The sequence below is a fragment of the Manis pentadactyla genome, chromosome 8 (assembly GCF_030020395.1).
Source record: "Manis pentadactyla isolate mManPen7 chromosome 8, mManPen7.hap1, whole genome shotgun sequence".
In the NCBI taxonomy this organism is placed as follows: Eukaryota; Metazoa; Chordata; class Mammalia; order Pholidota; family Manidae; genus Manis; species Manis pentadactyla.
In genome coordinates, this window is record NC_080026.1 from 124,508,070 (window position 1) to 124,522,255 (window position 14,186).

Below are 14,186 nucleotides of genomic sequence, written 5' to 3' on the forward strand. Positions count from 1 at the left end.
GAGTTGTCTGTATAGTTTTGGGTGGAATTAGAAAACAGCTAGTTCACACATTGCAGTGGGATCACTGCCTAGACATTGCAATTAGTAATAAATCATAGTCTCCCAGCTGCTTGAGCCCTTGGCCTGAATTTAGCTTCTGATTCACAGAGCCTTTTCTTTCCCTCCCTCCATCCAAGAACCTCATTCATAACTAATATATTCTGCAGGTGACATCGTGTCTCACACGATGACAGATTTGCTTTAATTCAGGAAAATCAGCTGTAGACATGGTTTTACATGAAGTTAACAGAAATTAGGCAAGATGGAAGGTCATATCATTCAACTCACATCACTGGCTATATCTCCAGAGACCCTAGCAGCCTGGAAGGGGAGAGCTTCTATTGTCAGCTTGTAGCCTTGAGCACGGAGATTACGCCAAGACTCCTTGTATTTTGCCTACAGTAGGAACATATGTAGATCTTTAAAAAAAAAAATTACATGAATCAGCCAACATGTACTGTCAGCTAACCCTTTCATTTGTAGTACATTGTTCCAGAATCCATTTCTGACAAGCAAAAACTTTCTATCTTGCAAAGAATATCTCATTAGCACATACACCATCGTGGGCTCTGGTATATGTGCCCCCGATGCATTTATGAAAAGGTGTATTTAACCTGAGCATCTCGAAGACACTTTTCTAAAAGTTTACGTGACCACCAGAAGGGTCACTGTGAGACCCCATCACAGACATAGGTCCACGTGGCTTTGGAGCACACAGAACCGCAGCAACAGGGAAGGCTTACGTCACTCAGATTGTCTGCGTTTGTTTTCGCTCGGACAAACTCAGGCAGACCCACGGTCGTGGTGTACTGGTGTCTCGCATCCTCTCCAGCTGCTTTATAGAGGCGCTGAGCAAAGCAAGAGAAAAGAAAAAGCCAGAAGGTGAGTGAGTGAGTGCATTGGAGGTCCCTCGTTTACAACTGAGAGAGAGGTTTTAAAAGGCCATTCACTGTGTCATGGATACACCTTCAGCCTCAGGGATGTTTCTTTCCAGAAAGACAGTCTTTGATGAGTCAAACTGAGTGCCATTAAAGGACTATATACCTAAGAAATTGCAAGTTCCTTTTGGCGGGGTTTGGAACATGTTACCCCAAAAGATGGCACCTTGGCACATTGAATATTTTAAGCTGAAGGAATTTGAGAAATGGCAGGTGCTGGAAGAACTCTCTCACCTTCTCTCCTGAAGCAAGCAGCAAGGTCTTCCATGGAGAGGTGCCCTCCCTCTACCTGGAGGAAAACCGCATCCTATCTCCAAAGACCAAGGGATGCAGAGGGAATCGTAACAGACCTTGCTGGTTCCCCCACCACCACCACCACCACCACATCGCCCCTTTTACTACACTTAGCTTACCTCTTTTGTCCTAGCACATTTCTGTGACTTTACACTCTTCAACACACCTAGTATAAAAATGTTCAGACTTACTGTTTATTTTGCTCTTCATTTTCTTATGAAAGTGCCTGTTTCACGTAAAGCTTCTATTAAATAAAGTTGTGTGCTTTTTTTGTTGTTAATTTGTCTTTCATTACAGAACCCCAGCTAAGAACCTAAGATGGGTCCCTGAAAAGGTATTTTTTTTCCTCCCCTACCCTTTGCTCAATAATAAGCTGAGGAAAGAAAAACACATTTCAGAACACTACCAACTTCTTCCCACCATCAACTTTTTCCTGAGGACACAGTGTAAAGACAATACTAAGATCTGAGAAATTTAGGGGAGGCTCTGCCTGGTGAAAGGGAGGTTCCCAAATCTTGGTTTACATCCTTTACTAAAGCCCTGGGCTCCTTCCATGGGAGAGCAAGTCCTAGCACTGCCCTGGATGGTCTCAGCCAGTATGAAGGCATCTTTTCTCATGATCAGAACTGGGTCTGTGGTTGCTGCGCTCCCCGAGGCCAGAGGCCATCCTAAGAGGCATAGTTACCCCGCAGCAGTCAACTCACAAAGCAGGCAGGGAAGGCTCCATAGGAATTTAAAATTGATAATGTCATTACACAGCCCTTTGGACTTTCTTATCCCAAGCTGCTGTTTCTTAGTTTTTGACTTGGGTGAGAGTGGGAGCTAATCATATAAATAGCCAAATCTCAACTGCCTTCTAATTTAACTCTCTGCGAAGAGCTCACTTTCTATTTCAAACCTGTAAGAGCCACTAAGAAGCAGAACCAACAGGCCCGGGACAGTGATTTTATGAATGAGGTTCCCTCCCTCTCCGTGCCTCCTCTGCTAGAGATATTCAAGTGTGAACTGGGTAAATGGTGAGGGAGAAGAGAAGAGAGAAAGTCCAGAAGTCTGACAAACACCACACATATAACCTCCTTGAATAACCACACATCTTCCATCTGCTAATCACTGAATGGCAACATAAAAGTGGTTCACCAATATTTGCCTAGAAAGAACGACTGAATGACAGACCAGTACTTCTCAAACTGTAATGTGCAAGGGAAACACATTACATGAGCATCTTCTTAAAAGATCGTGAGGGTTCAATGGGTCCAAGGTGGGTCCTGAGGTTTGGCATTTCTAACAGGCTCCCAGGAGATGCTGGCACTGCTGGTCTGTGACTGCATTTGCATTTGATGGGGGAAGACTATAGACCAAACCAGATTTCCAACCAGGTCTTCTTTCCTTCTGGAAAAATGTTTAGGCTCCATATAATAACATTCTTTTCTTTCCAACCGTCCAAGCAAACACCCATGCTTCCTCCCACCCAGAAATAGTCACACATATTTTTAACAGTCTAGCAGTTTTTTAAAAGCCCATTCTAAAGCCGTCAGGAGATTTTACCTCATTTGTGATCTGGTTGCTGAGTTTGGCGTGAAGGAGGCTGGGAGTGTCTGCCACGGCTGTGTACCTGAACGACTGCGGATGCTGACGATATTTACTCTGAAGTCACACACAAGAGGGAAGGAGAAGACTTGGTAAGGGATAAAGCCAGAAGGAGAACCAGCTCTTAAGTACTAGTTATACAACGTCATTTTGCAAAGGCTGCTTAGTCTGCCATCTGGAATCCAGACCAGCAGCCGCTCCTGTGACCTCAGAACTCAGTGGGATGAAGAAGCAGAGACCTTTGCTTGCTGGAGACCCAGACCTCCCCAGCTTTGGAGTGTCCCAGAAACAACGGAGCATCTTAAAAATACATATGCCTGCACTCTACCCAGAAAGGCCAGGATTCAGTAAATCGTCATTGGGCCCAGGTCTCTGTATTTTTTTAAAGCTCCAAAGGGGATTCTGATGCATTACCAAGTTTAGAAACCACTTGCTTTAGATATTTCACTGGAAAAGCAAAGCACAAAGTTAAATCCCTCCTCCCACAATGAGGCCAATCCCGCTTTCTCAGAGCTCCTCATCAACGAGTAAGCCCATCTGAAGCACCCAGGCTGCCCACGGTCAGCCTTTTACTTCCAGGGCCTTCCATTATGCATCCACCATGAGTGGAAGTCCCAGAGCCCTCTCAGGGTCAAATAAGATAAACATCCCTTAGGAGTTCAAAGACTTAGAATTCTAGACTTCCGTATTTTTACCAAGAAATTATCCCCAAACTTAGAGCAACCATTTGATATACAGCCACCGGAGAAACCCAGTGCTGACATTAGTGCTCATCCGCACAAAAACTAAACAGGAGCAGTATGAGTATCCCTATTTGACTAATTAAGAAGTTGAGGCTCAGAGAGGACAGGTGACTGGCTTGAGGTCACACAGCAGATGAGTGCTGGCCTGGAATTTCATCTGAGGGTCTCCAAAGTCTGCCCTCTTCTCATTGTACCCCAGGGCCACTCTTCAAAGGGACCCTAGGAAAGTACATCTTAGGAGCCAGTGAATAATTCTTCTGCATTAATAGAGGAACTGAATCACTCTCTGCAAAGGCATCTTCATGACACCCAGTATGAAGGAGAAACCAATGAGAAGACAGGCTGGAAAAGAGGTTATGCAGAGAATTGCCAGTGCTAAGGATGTGACACCTAACTCGAGCCAGCAATAAGAAACACCGAGCGCTGTGGACCTACCGCGGCTGTGCAAATATACTGGACACCGTCCCCACGCCCGGCTCCCAGTTACCTCACTGATGAGTTCAGACGCTTTCTTTCTCCCTTCAATCTCCAATGTGCCTGGAATGATGCAGGCAACACCTCGCATAAAGTTCAGGTCTGACCGGTACAGATTCTGTGAGAAACAATACAAGGAATCAGAAAAGTCAGACTCACAGACCAAGCGAGCAGAGAGACGCCGGAGGACCCGCTACCGGACAGAATCCTAATTGAACCCCAGGCCAAGCCCGTCTCTCCAGGTGTATCATCCTCGGCAAACACACAAATGCTTCTTAGTAAATGCCCTTTAGGGAAACAAAAATGTAGGGCAGAAGAGAAAATTTCTGGTGCCACCTGTCCCAAGAGCTGTTAGAGGGATGCTTAGCAGACTGTTATTTTAATGTGGGCTATCAAAAAATAAACGCTGCGGCGGACTGTGGTGAGAAAGTCAGTTGTCTTGGGGCAAACTGGAAATGGTTTAATAGGTCTTCTAAAACAAAACCCAGCAGCAGAGGGTGGCATGAATTAATCAAGGGTTAAGAAGGAACTAATAAATGAATCCAGAACAAGATGGCAAAGACCTGCCCGTGTTTGTGTGGGTGGGGGCGAGTGTGTGTGCCAGAGTGACAGGGGTGACACTTTAAAGGGTCCCCAAATTCACTCCCCTTCAGCCACTGAGGTACCCCCTGGGCGTGCTGCCTTCCAATTGCTATCACAATACAAGGCAGGACAAGCGAGGACTCTGCTCAAGTGACAGACGGGCCCCTGAGCCGAGCGCGGCAGCTCCCTTGTTCCTACAGCTGCTCTTGGGTTCCTGACAGTTCATGTCATTCAGTAAACACTGTACACAGGTGTAAAATTCCAACAGATGACAGATACCCAGATCTGAGTGCTGGGCAGGCATCACCAAGCCAGGAAGCAGTTTTGTGTGGCATTTTATTTTCCACATAGACCCACAACTTGCAAATCTCAAGCACAGAAACCCAGCAAGCTAGGGAACAGGAAAAACCAAGCAAGCTGCCGCCTGGTCAGAGGAGACATCCTGTGTCTCTTTGGGAGTGAGGAAATTTCCCGTGCTTCCCAACCCTCCCCGGCCTGCTCTGCTTCCGTAAACAGGGGGCAGGAGCCAGAGAAGCGTGATGGTGTCCAAGACCGCTCAAGAGGACCCAGGAAGGATCCCTGGGGCCCTGGTTTCCCTGCCCTCCTCCTAACATGTTCTCTGCCTGAAGTGGGCCAGTTACAAAGGGGCTGTGAGCAACCTCTCCCAAGGCCTGTAGCCCTCCTCAGAAGATGTGGCACAGGAATATATGAACCCCAAGAGGAACCCCCAGTCCAACCTGAGGCCAGAGGCAATATCATTGGCAAAACTGAACCTTGAGGGCATCTGTGCCAGATGCCATCTAAGTTCAAGCCTCAAGCCTGCCCCTCCTTGTTCTCTGACAGCTGTGTGGTCTTGCACAAGTTACTTAACTTCTTTGAGGTTTACTACAATTTCTCTGTAAAGTGGGGATAAAGACTATTGATGTAGGGTTACTTTGAGGTTTAAATGAGGTAATACATGAAGATGTGATGCTTAGAACTCAGCAGAAATACTCAGTAAGTGATTGTGGTGGTGCTGATGGTGGTGGTGGGGTGGTGCTGGGGAGATTTGTGGGGTTGTGTTTGAGAGCTAGGCAGGAACACCGGGGCAGTGTTGTCAAAAGAAAACTCAGGTTTAGGACCCCTCACCTTTAGGCCCTTCACTGTGCCGACAAGAGCTTGCAGGTCACTGCCTTGTGGTGAAATCTGAGAGGAAAGAGCCCCGAGAGAGGTCAGGTCTCCTTACCTCGCTCTGTAACTGGTGAGCTTTCTTGGCACAGCGGAGCCTCAGGTCTTCCGCCAAGGAAGTATACTGGGGGAGTGGATGTCTGTAGTCCTGGTCACTGGCCAGGCTCTGAGCCTTCTTGGCATGCACCAGGGTTACCATGTCCAACGGCAGATGGAACTGCACCTTTGAGTGTTCAAAGCCTTTCTTGTAATTCACCTAGAGGGGTAGACAGAACAACGGCAGCTATTTCAAAGCCACCATTTGCATCCAGACCATCAGAGAGAACAGCTACGATGCAGTTGTCCCAGGTGAGCACAGGAGATGTTCTTGGCAGGGCCATTCTGCAGGGGGCTGGCTTACCAAGCAGGACTTGCTCCAGGCCCTGACACTCACTACCCCCAGCTCCTGGAGGTCACTGATTCAGGTATCAAAGGCCTGTGGTTCCCTCAGTTGGAGAAAATTCAGAAATTCAAGAGACAGATATAATCTCAGTGATTCCCTGGTTAAACCATAGAATGTCCAGCATGAAAAGGAGCTAAGAGGTCAATGAGCCCAATGTGCCACTTGACTGAGGATGAAGCTGAAGCCCAGAGGGGCACAGGGACCTCACAACACCACGTAAGTAGTTGTAGCAGAGCCAGTATCCATAACCAGAAGGACAGGCACCATTAACTAGCTGAGCATCATTAGGCAGGGGGCCCAGCTCCGTTGCACGTTCTCCCACTTACTTCACTCTGTAGCGAGCTCGCATACACTGAATGTGCAAGGCTGACATCATCTTCCAGGCTCCGGGAGCCAAGCATCTGCCCTTTCATTTTCTCAAATGCCTCTTTGTATTTGTACTAAAGGGAAAGAAAGCGGGAGAGAGTAACAGCTCAGGGACAAGGGACACAGAATGGAAGAGGTGGGTATTGGGCAAAAATGTTTTGTTCTTTTGACAGTCCCTGGGTGAGTTAAAAGAAAACGTGTGGGAGTCGTCAAAAGGCCTATTCTTTCATATGCAAGACTCCCAATGCTAAAGGGCTGGATATGAAATGGCAGGACATGCTAGCACTCGGGCAGCCCACGTTGGAGGAAGGTGGTGCATTGTTAACAGTCTCTTCACATGGACTTGCTTTAGGAAAACATGTGGCAGAGAGTGCATTTCATCTGCCCGGCGCCCATGGCTACAGTCCAGCATCTGGCTTTGTACCTGGGCAAGGGGATTGTTTGTTGTAAGGTACGTTCTTTCTCACTGGTCGTTATCTGATTGCCCTAACACAGTCAGCGGGGAGAGGAGAGGATATTATCCACAGGCAAAAGAAGGCAGAGGTTAGGGGCAAAAGGAGTAAAAAATTGGTTAGTATTCAACACTGTCACAGTGATGGAGGTGGACGCTCACATCACTTATGATTTCACCAGAAGCCTTTGCTGCCTGGAATGGAATAGCGTCCAATCTCAGTTTATATCCGCCATCTCGAAGTTTGCTCCAGGATTCCTTATACCGTGTCTGTTGGGAAGATGCACACAAATAAAGACATTCACATGACTTGGTCCTTTCCATTACCGAAATGGGAATCTGGTTTGTTGTGGGGTTTTTTAATTCCCCAGTTGGAGTTAGAGATATTAAGGTTTAGCAAAAACCAACAAAGAGCTGGATCCTGCCCCGCGTCCACCCCTGGTGGCAGGTGGAGAGCCGGGGGGCCGGAGGTGGGGGCTGGTAGTAAAAAGCAAGAACTTTGGAGTCAGACAGACCCAGACTTGTCTGAGCAGAAAGTTGATTGGAAAAAGGAGGCATGAGGCTATGTTCAGAGCTCTTCATGTGGCAAAAAGAGAACTCCATTGTCTATTTTGGAGAACAGGAAGGGGCTACTGGTACAGAATACGGGAGGGAAGACTGACATCTCCCAAATCCTTGCCACAGCCCTGGATCTACTCACCTACATTCGGGTGCTTCCATTTGAGGCCCTCAACACAAACGCCCTTTGTACTGAGGCAGTTTTCCTAGTCCCATGCTTAGAAATGAGCTTGACTCTTTCTCAGACCAGCTACATAATTTGGAGGGCCCAGTACAAATGCAAATGTGTTCAAACATGTCGTTCAAAAACTTACACATTTCAAGCTGGTGACAGCAGAGTGTTAAACCAGACACTGGGCGCCTCCGCGCACAGATGCTACGCACTGCACAGGTGCCCTGACCTCCCATAACTAAACGCAGCGCCCCTTCCATCAACCTCACCTCGCTGATATTCATGGCATTCAGTTTGGCCAGCAGGACTTCAGGGGGGTCAGCTGTGGGTGTATAATGATGCTTCATGTTTTCTCCTTGCTCCTTGTATAACCTCTGTAGACAGGGAGAGGTTTGGCATTAGACCCAAAAGCCTGCTCCATGCAGCCATCAGCCAAGTTACCCTCCAGGAGACAAGCGTTCAATAGCTGCTGCCTCCCCAGAGAGACAGGCTCCAGGGTGCCCAGCCTCCACCTAGACTTCAGAGTTAGCAGGGTGATATGTGCATCACTCTCTCCCTAGTTCTACCTCCACCTCAGAACCTGACAGGCTGGTTACCTGTTACCACTCCGCTGCTGAGATGGGTGTCAAGTGAGAAAATGAGGTCTAGCTAATATCTAGCAATTTCGTTATTAACCATCAACTGTGAGAGGGCATCGAACTTCAGAAGGCATGAGAGACATATCACTTCCACAGTGAGGTTTCCCCTGGACCTACTTCAATTATTAGCCCATCCCCCATCTCAAGGCTTCTTGTGCTAATCAGTGTCTACTGGGATGGGGTGCTGTTCACCCAGAACTCTGATCTGGGCTTATGAGAGCTTAGTGGTGAGCGATGCCACTTGGTGCTGGTATCAGCCACCAGAGAAAGTTTCTAAAGCAGGCTTTTCCATACCAAATCTTATCAGATGTGTCCAAGTTTCTACATATCACAGCAGTGCCCTCTAGAGTTGGTTGGGGTGACGAAGAAGCAGGCATTGTTTTCCTTCGTGCAAAAGTTGTCATTTGACCATCTCCGTTTCTCAGAATTCACTGGACTTCTGATGGGCTGATGGTCAGGAAATTATAAGTTTCTAAACCCACAAACTTGTAAATCATCCCACAACATATTCTGACAGGCACTCAGACCACTTCAGAATGCCCGTCAAATAAGGCACAACCAGAATAATTTGTGCCATTGGGAAGCAAGAGAGAGAATTTTCAAAGCCCTCCCCCACCAAGATGTGTAAATTTTCCTCGTGGCAAGTTGAACGGTTTGAAGATGTTTAAAAGGTGTTTCTGCCTTGTGCAAACATCTGTGGGCCTCTCTCAGCAGAATCAACCAAACAGGGCTGATTCCCATTCTAAAGTGATTTTTTTAGAGGACCTTATCATTCGATTTAGTCTCCAACAAACTTTCGAACCTGTGTGCTGAGAGGACAGAAGGTCACATTGTAAAGGGAATCTGGGAAATGGCTTGAAAGTTAGTCTAATGTACATAATAAGTAAGACCCAAATAATTTTCAGTCTTTGAGGAATGCAGAGAGCAAGAATTCTTGCCCTTGGGTCCCAAGGAGCCTTAAGCATGGCTTCAGTATTCCAATTACCAAGAAATTTGCCAAAAAGCTCCAGTTCTGAACACAGGACTTTAAGACAAAAGGAGAGGGCCAAAGGCCCACCAGACAGATCTTGGAGACATGCAAATGGGAAGGGATGAGAGCACTGGGCAGTGGGGGAGCAGAGCCCCACTTGGCATCCTAAGAGAAGTAACACCCCATTTGCATCCTAATGAGGAAGCACCCCTGCTAAGGTGCGCCCCTGCTAAGGACAGGAAGCACCTTCATCCTTAGAACAACAGAAGCAGCAAGCCAAGAACCCCTCAGCTTCAATTGCAGTGTTGAAAGAAGAGCCCACTCTTCAAGTCATAATGTATATATATTATCACTTACATCCACTGCTTGGGTATAACTAATTCTGGCCTGGACCATCTCCGGAGTGTCTTTAATACTGGTAAACTTCAAAGCATCTGGATGCTGACGGTACTTCTTCTGTTGAGCAGAAAAAGATCAAAGCTGTGAATTTTGTGCTGCTCTTTCATGCCATTTGAAAGGGAAAATCATAGGTTGCTTGAGATTAGAGTGAATTTGTGAACATAATTATTATTCTGCTTCCTCCATCTTTATATCCGAGGTGCCTTCAGGTTAATATTTGTTTCAATTTAAGAATAACCTCATGTCAATTAACATTAAAGTATTTCTACCTGGTGCAGATAAAGCATCTCAAAATTAGGTTATCCTGGTAAAATACTATGGGAAACCCACTTAGGAAAGGATTCTTTTTTATAGGCATCAAATACCATCTCGCAGTTGTTTACCTATCTTAGCTTGGATCTCCCAAGAGAGAAAGAACTTTCATAGTTACATTTATCAACTGAAGCTTCCTATTTTCATTCTACAAAAGGACTTAACAGTGAAAACTCCTGCATTTAACAATTAGTGATCGTACACTAGCCAATCACTTTATAATCCAGTTCAGTTAACATAAACAATAATTCTTTAAAATGTTACAATAACAAGAAAAAGTATGCTACTATTAAAAGGAATCATCACACAATTTGAAGTAAAAATTTTAAAAATTACAAAAAATTTAAATGCTGGAGATCTAGATACCCAATTTTCTTTCCTGTTTGTTTTTTTAAATCAAAGTACATTTCCAGGAGACTAGAATCGTTGTTATCTTACTGGAATTATGAAGTACATCTTTTCTCAAATCAAATAACTATTTTATAAATACTTCCTCATTTATCAGGTTGGATTTTTGTATGCAAAGCTGTCTTAAGACACCGCTCAATATCAAGTCAAAATCTGGCCCATTACCTGTTCATGTAAATAAAGTTTTATTGGGACACAGCCATGCTTATTCATTTATGTATTGTCTATGGCTGTTCTCATGCAACAATGGCAGAGTCAAATAGCTGCCACAGAAACCAGATGGCCCACAAAGCTGAAAATATTTAGTATCTGGTTCTTTACAAAAAAAGGTTTGCTGGCTCCTGCTTTAAATACTAGGTGTGTGTACATTTGTGACTCAACAGTGCCTGGCATTCTGTCTGCAAATTAAGAGGTTAGTCAATTTGACACTAAACTGGAAATGATCAAACTGAACTGAGATGGTTGGGGAAAGTTGCTGAAAGATGTCCTGCCTCAATAAAGTTTGAGAACTGGTATGAAACATGGACGATAAGCACATTTGTTGAGTAAGTCTGAAAAATTAGGTGGAAAATTAAGACCACTGTGCAACACATGGTTCCAAAAAGACCTCTTGGTTGCCAGGCTAAAATGATGAAGGAATCATCTTAAAGTCTAAACTGTGTATACATTGGTCTTTATTCTTTGCATCCTTTTATGAGTGGGCCCAATATTGACAGTATGGGACCATGAATGCTCAAACCTGAATGTTGCTCCTGTAAGTCATGCTAATTCTGCTAAGAGGGCCTTTCCTTAATGAGATGGAACTATTCAGGGCAGTTCAGTCTCCCCTGAGCTCCTAGGGTCTTCTGAGCCTTGAATGTTGATGAATGTTCCTAAAAATTAAGCCAATTAGAATGAACCCACTTTTGAAATCAGCTCTGTGACATGTCAGATAACTAGAATACTTGCCCATGGGAAAATATCAGTGGCAGGCAGGTGTGTTTGAAAAAACTACATAGGTGTCTTTTGTTTTTACTGTATATTCAGTAAGTCTCCTCCAAAGAAGTTTCCAGGAGGCTCATTGCCAAGACTAAATTCTTCTGGGACTATGGCTATTATGGTCTCCTCCCCACCCAGAAAAGTCCAGAAAGACCAGGCTTTTCTGAAGGCAACTTTAAAAATGCTCACTTGGTTTCTGCATAAGTTCCTCTCCAAACAGACATGAACAGAGGCGGATTTGTGTTGTTTGAGGGTATGCAGCCTCCTTGTGAGTATGAGGCAATGACAACTCTCCAGTGTGTCTAGTCTAGCGCCTCTCCATCTTTCAGCAACCTCTGGAGATATTTTTTATTGTCACAGCTGGGCAGAGGCACTGCTGGCATCTAGTGGGTAAAGGCCAGGGGTGCTGCCCAACATCTTACAAGGCCCAGGACAGCAGTCCCCACAACAAAGGATTTTCAAGTGTCAATCAGTGCTGAGATTGAATGCTGATCTAGGCTTTAAAAGATCTACTCAATGATATTGTCCTAAAGTGTGAGTAATTTTATAAGCCACAATTCCTTAGGGTCCAGCTAGGGTGGCTACGAGAAGACAGGAGTGAGATTTAAATAGAAGTGAGCCCCACCCACCCCACAAGAAGGGAGAACTGGGTAACGTGTTCAACACCACGTGAGAATTCAAAATCTGTTTACACCGAGGCAGAAACGGAGGAAATGTGCATAAATTCACAAAAGGGCTTTCCTGGTGCAATACATGCATCAATTTATCACCTTTCCCATGTCGCTTCATTAAAAAGGTAAGTTGATGGGTAGCAATTGAGCCCCTTTTGATTGTCATTATTATTCATAATATCATTTGTTACCCACTTTGTTTTTGCCAGGGCTCTATGGGCCCCTACTGGTGTGTCTGGTGTATGGTTTCCCTCTAATTACCAGCCCTAGTCTGGGCATAGAGGCCTTTCATGTAGCTTTGCCTTTTGAATGGAAATTATTTTAATTTTATACAGAAATGCCACACGCCTAGTGCAGCCAGGCCTGTTGCACGCTGTCAGGAAATCTCACCTCACTAATGAGTTCTCCTGCCTTCTTCGCCTGCTCCACATTTAATGACCCGGTAGCGACCCAGCCCGTGCCTTTCATCCACTTCGCATCTGCCCTGTATTGGTTCTGACAAAGGAGAAAGGGGAAAAAAAAGGCAGGCCATTGTTGGTGCACAGACATTTAAAGGGCTATTAACGGCTCCCGGATGTAGCCTTGCTGCCAGCCGAGTCAAATTAGATGCCACTTTTGTCTTATCCATTTCTGCACCCTCACAGGTAAGGCTCCAAAATGTAAATTAATGTCTGCTTTAATTGGAGCGCCCTGCTGCTGGTGGCATAGGCCCCACCCCACACTATCGGAGGTGGAGCTGGAGGGGTAGAATCCACCTTATCCCTCATTATGGACTTGTGTCTACCTTGGAAAGAGGAGCGTCCTCATTGTCTGCTTTCCCCATTTTCTTGTTTAAAATGACATGCAGGGGAGAAGAAAATGAGAACTCACAACAGAACCCAGGTGGGTTGCTATTTGAGGGAATTTCACAAGACATCCGAGGCTTCCCATGGCGTCCATTCCTTCCTAAGCACCTCGGTGCAGAGCAAGGCCTATTTCTCATTTCTTTACTTGCCATTTGAAGGAACAGTTTTAATGGGAAGCCATTTAAATGGACACTTCACTGAAACTAGATGTCACCCGTCTGCCCTGAAACAGCTCTGTCAGGAAGGGTGTGTCTACATTGCCCCCTCCCCATCCCGAAGGTAACCGACTGTCTGTCTGGCTGACCTGCCTTTTCAGCTCAACTTTCTTGTACAAGAGTCAACTGAAGACAGACGAAAAGTGAACCAGGTGAGGAACAGAAGGAGAAAGGGGAGAGGGTTGTGAGATTAGCAATCTGCCCATTCTAAAAATGGGGACTGCTGAAGTTCCAACCAGTGTGGGAGGCCACAGTTAAGAAGGTAACAAATGCATTTTTCCCCAGCAATAAAAGGAAACATGGAAAATGTGCATACAATGGAATTCCAAGAATAAGAAAGTAGCTTTCTGATTTTCCATTCGGTAGTCTAGAATCTAAAATGGGCATAGTTTGAATAAAAGTTAAACCACTAGGAAGCTAAAATGTTTCCATTTAGGGATCCAGAAACAGATACTTCAGACTATAAATTATTGTCTTGAAGGGCTTGGGAAAACCCTCTCACCGACACCAGCACATGCACGCATGCATGCACACAGAGCTTACATCGCTCTGTAAACTGTAAGCCTTCTTGGCCCATTCCACCTTCATGTCTGTGGGCAAAGCCGTGAAGCGATGTGACGCTGTCTTGTAGCCTATGTCTGTGGCTAAATGCTGAGCCTTGCGGGCATGCACAAGGTGGATCATATCCAGGGGGACATGGCACTGGGATTTGGTGTCCTCAAATCCTTTCTTGTATTCCAATTCACTCTGCAGCTTGGACATTTGCAGTGAGTGGCTCATTTGCGAATCACCCTGGGCATCCTTGGCCCCAATGAGCTTCCCTCTGGACCTCTCATAATCCTCCTTATACTTCACCTAAATGAGAGGAAGAGAGCAGGGCTACATTAGACTCTCCTAAAGGAATGGTTAAGTTCAAACCAGAGGAATGAAAGTTAAA

General features: G+C 45.6%; 1 protein-coding gene across 9 annotated transcripts in view; it reads right to left on the reverse strand.

The window, feature by feature from the left end:
- Positions 1-14,186, reverse strand: part of NRAP (nebulin related anchoring protein) — a 66,756-nt gene that overhangs the window by 15,360 nt on the left and 37,210 nt on the right. For all 9 annotated transcript variants that reach the window (XM_036898907.2, XM_036898908.2, XM_036898911.2 and 6 more), the window contains 11 exons: positions 13,793-14,104; positions 12,580-12,684; positions 9,779-9,877; positions 8,083-8,187; positions 7,246-7,353; positions 6,593-6,706; positions 5,883-6,080; positions 4,089-4,193; positions 2,817-2,915; positions 783-887; positions 328-435 (listed from right to left, as the gene is read on the reverse strand). In XM_036898907.2, coding sequence (XP_036754802.2) covers positions 328-435; positions 783-887; positions 2,817-2,915; positions 4,089-4,193; positions 5,883-6,080; positions 6,593-6,706; positions 7,246-7,353; positions 8,083-8,187; positions 9,779-9,877; positions 12,580-12,684; positions 13,793-14,104 — 1,458 coding nt within the window. The remainder of the gene's footprint in view (positions 1-327; positions 436-782; positions 888-2,816; positions 2,916-4,088; positions 4,194-5,882; positions 6,081-6,592; positions 6,707-7,245; positions 7,354-8,082; positions 8,188-9,778; positions 9,878-12,579; positions 12,685-13,792; positions 14,105-14,186) is intronic.